The sequence below is a fragment of the Dromaius novaehollandiae genome, chromosome 2 (genome assembly GCF_036370855.1).
Source record: "Dromaius novaehollandiae isolate bDroNov1 chromosome 2, bDroNov1.hap1, whole genome shotgun sequence".
NCBI classification, from domain to species: Eukaryota; Metazoa; Chordata; class Aves; order Casuariiformes; family Dromaiidae; genus Dromaius; species Dromaius novaehollandiae.
In genome coordinates, this window is record NC_088099.1 from 141,935,017 (window position 1) to 141,938,793 (window position 3,777).

The 3,777-nt window shown below is 50.3% G+C and overlaps 1 protein-coding gene across 3 annotated transcripts in view; it reads right to left on the bottom strand.

The window, feature by feature from the left end:
- ZFPM2 (zinc finger protein, FOG family member 2) overlaps positions 1-1,958 on the bottom strand; it is a 314,096-nt gene extending 312,138 nt beyond the window's left edge. Inside the window, exon 1 of one of the 3 annotated variants that reach the window (XM_064507621.1) lies at positions 1,186-1,958. In XM_064507621.1, the coding sequence (XP_064363691.1) occupies positions 1,186-1,225 (40 nt within the window). In that variant the 5' untranslated portion in view covers positions 1,226-1,958. Of the gene's footprint in view, positions 1-767; positions 1,091-1,185 lie in introns of those variants that run through there. The other 2 variants (XM_026119623.2, XM_026119624.2) reach the window with 2 other exon arrangements.
- Positions 1,959-3,777: the final 1,819 nt, after the last annotated feature.

Consider the following 3,777-nt stretch of genomic DNA (forward strand, 5'->3'; position numbering starts at 1 on the left):
TAAAGATTGTTAAAATGTAATTTCCACTTAGCAGGGGTGCTCAGCCAATACTATTTGAATACCGTACAATGACCAGCCTTATTTGACATGAAGCTCATTTTCTTCTTTGCTAAATCGCTCTGCCAATTTAATACACATTCCATCGAAGTGAGCTACTAATAAGCATTTTGAAGTCAGAAATCAATAAGAAAATACTACTGAAAGAACTTCTCCACGTCCCATGACGGTTACTTTGAACGGAGTTCTGTAATACAGAACATCAGTGAAGATACATCAGATCAGTACCACTGATTTTAGAACAAAACGATCAATAGTCCCTCTTTTGACATGCCTGACGCTTCTTCTAGTGCCGATCGCTAGGCTTATTCGGCTGAATAATCGAAGGCACAGAAAAGTTTATGAAGTTAAGACTGTCGTGTATCACAGGCAGGAAAAGTGAACTATGAACGCTATTCGGCAAAGTATCTTTCAACTACAAGCCTTGCGCGCACCTGTTTCCCAGTACAGAAACACAGTTCAGAAATGCTGAACTCCTCGGAAACAGCAAAGAGGAGTTTGTGCCTGCGGCGCGGCCGCACACGCAGCCCTGGAGGGACGGGGCGGTCCGCGCAGCGCAGACCCGGGCGCGGAGCGGCGCGGGCAGCCGCGTGGGGCCGGCGCCGCGGGGCGACGGCAGGGCCCCGCGGGGCGCCGCTACCCAGGGGCTCCCCCGCGGGAACTTTTTTAGTCCTTTTTTCCCACACTTTTTGCGATACGCCAGTACTTACTGCAGCCCAGGCTCGGCATGGGTCTGTTCGCACGCGTCACGCACAGAAAGTTGCTTAGTTGTACGGTGTTCGCGAACTATTTTATGCTGCTCTCCCTGCGCTGCTTCAACTTGAGGAAACATGAGGGATCCCACTCCGAAACTCGGTGAAATAGTTTGAAGAGACTACGGGGAGGCAGCAACAGCTCAAAAGGAGCAGAAACGAAACAGTGAGGAGGCTTCTCACTCTGCATCAGAGGAGCTCCTGGCTTTCGCTCCCGTCCCCTTTCTCTCTCCCCATCCTCAGCCTCTCTGGCAAAGTTTAAGCGGTCAGTCTGTACTCTGGACCCCCTATTGCTCCCCTCAGCCACCTCTCTCCCGTTTCCCAAGAAGGAAATAAATAAAAGTCTGTTAGAGGGAGCCCCCCTCAGGAAACTTACGTTTGATCTGCCTGGGTTTGCTCTGTTTCCTTCGGGACATGCTGCTCGGCTGCCGCTCCTGCCTTGCTCCAGGTGCAGGAGTGGAGCTGGGAGGGGACGGGGGTGGAGGGAGGGTGACAGATCAATAGACTGGATTCATAGAGGAGCCAGCGGCCGCCTGGAGATGCAAAGTCAAATGACGGAAAAATAGGTAGAGGGGAAAGAGTGTGTGTGTGTGTGTGTGTGTGTGTGTGTGTGTGTGTGTGTGTGTGTGTGACGGAGGAAGAAGGGAAGAGAAACAGGCAGCTCGGGGTGGGTGAGACAGAGCGAGAATGAGGGGGAGAGAGAGAAACGGAAAGAACGGAGGGAGGGAGCAGGGGAAGGAGGGAGGGAGGGAGAGGAGGAAGGAAGGGAGGGAGGGGAGAGCCGGCTCCTCGCTCGCTCGCTCGCTTTCTCCCTCTCTCGCTCGCTCCCTGCCGTTGCCGTGCCGCCTCCGCTCCCCGCGCCGCGCTCCACTCCGACTGACAGGCGACGGGAGGTGCCGGCGAGGGAGGGGCTTTCCGGCCCGGGGGGGCGGAAAGAGGGGGGCGTTTGTCCGTCAGGCTTGACGGGCAGTGGCTGCTGCCAGAGACAAGTCCGCATGCAAATCGCCTCCTGCCCCTGGGGCACGGGGTGCCGAGGCGGGAGGCTTCAATTGTCCCGGCTCTGCCTGTCAGGGCTTCTGGTAGCCGGGAGAGCTGCAACTTTCCTAATGGAGGCAAAACACGAGAACGGGCGAGGAAACTCCGTCGGAGTGAAACAGCCGGCACGAGTCCTTCCGCCCCGCACGGGCAACCCGCCGAGGTGTCCGGGCACAGCCGGGCGCAGTCTCGGCCTCGCCGCTGCCTCTCGCACGAGCGAACACTTCCTCGGCCCCCTAGGCCGGGGCTGCGGAGACCGGGAGACCCCGAAGAGCCCGCGGCTGGGCAGGCAGGGCAGAGTTTCCCTGCGCCGTGGCCAAGCGCGGCCTCGGGGGGCTGCTGCCGCCGGGCGGCGGGATCCCGACCTCGCCTCGCAGGTGTCGCCGGGGGCGGGTGCTGAGGCGGGCTCGCGCCGCGCGCTGAGGCGGGCTCGCGCCGCGCCGGCCGTTAACGGTCCCGCGGAGCGCGCGAGAGCAGCGCGGCGCCGCTCGCAGCCCCGGGAGCGCACGTCCGGGGCAGGTTCATTATGTTCTGAGGAAACTACACGACAAGTCAGAGCCACTTCAGTGTTCCCGAACGATCAGGCTGTTCTTGTCTTAACAAATCCGTCCGTTATTCTCAGTTGCCTAACCATTTCCACAAGCCCGTGGTAGCCGGTGGTTCTCTAGTCCCTGGGAGTATTTGCTATGTGGTAATCACTGTTTGCATGTGTGATTGATCGTTTTTTTGTCCCGTAGATAAAGAAAAGACAAAGACAGACCAGCTAAATACCTTGTCTTTAATTAGATTTGCCCTTCTAAATAGTCGTATTATAGAAAACATTTTATTCTTGCGCAGCAGAAACCAGCATCTAACAGTTGTATCACTAACATCAAGTGTAAGTATTCTGACAAACCCAAGCCCTTAGCAATGCTTGCGTTTACAGTCTCTGTTTTTAATAGGACAAAATTCCTCTTGAACATGCAGTTTTAATGACCAACACAGTCTTATTTACATACGCAGTTGTAAATGACCCGTTGTTATGAACAGACCATCGTCTCAATACATTATTGTATTGCTTAGCATTACACACACATTGCCAGCTTCCCAGTGTTGTCAAACGCTAACTTTGGAAAAATCTTGAAAAAAAACAGCCAGATTCCACTTTTGCCAAGTAAGGACACTTGATATTGAAACGTCCTTATTACCGTGTTTCCAAAAACTTAAAATCTGACAGATGAATGTACTACAACGTTAAGTATTCTTACAACTTCACTAGCAGGAATTAAATGCTTTAAATTCAGGTAAACTATAAACACTTTTTTCACTCTTGTAACTCTGATACTCAGATACAGAAACAAAGTTTTTAGCCCAACCTCTCAAAATTTGCTGGGATTATTTGTTTGACTAACTTTGCAAAAGTCTTCATGTAAGGAACAAAAATTCTAATATGGTAATATGCTAACAATTTCCATAATCTTTGCTGGGAAATAATGTTTGTAAGTTATGAGTGAATAGGAAAAAGACACCTTTTTTTTAAAGACGAGAACATGACTGAAACTGTGAACTGTATTCAAATATTTGTTGCTCAGATACTTTAAAGGATCTGAGTAACTACTAAATGCTTTTTCATTTAGTTAAGTAATTGTGGTGTGCCAAATTTATATTTCACTTTCTTTTCCTGAGATGTAGGTTCACGGTTGTATTATTATTATTAATAATAATAATAATAATAATGGTAGCGTTTTTCAGACAGTAAGGCAAGCTATGTTAATAGACAAGCATGGTAACTTCAATTGTCCACCAAAAAGAAATGCTCTATAATGGTATTGTTGCAGAATTAGGCTAGAATGAAGGCCTGAACAGCCTTCCATCTTTCCCATCAAAGTTAATATTTGATCTTTAACCATTCTTGGCATTTTATTAAATCTCAGTCCAGTTCCCTAGTCAGAAT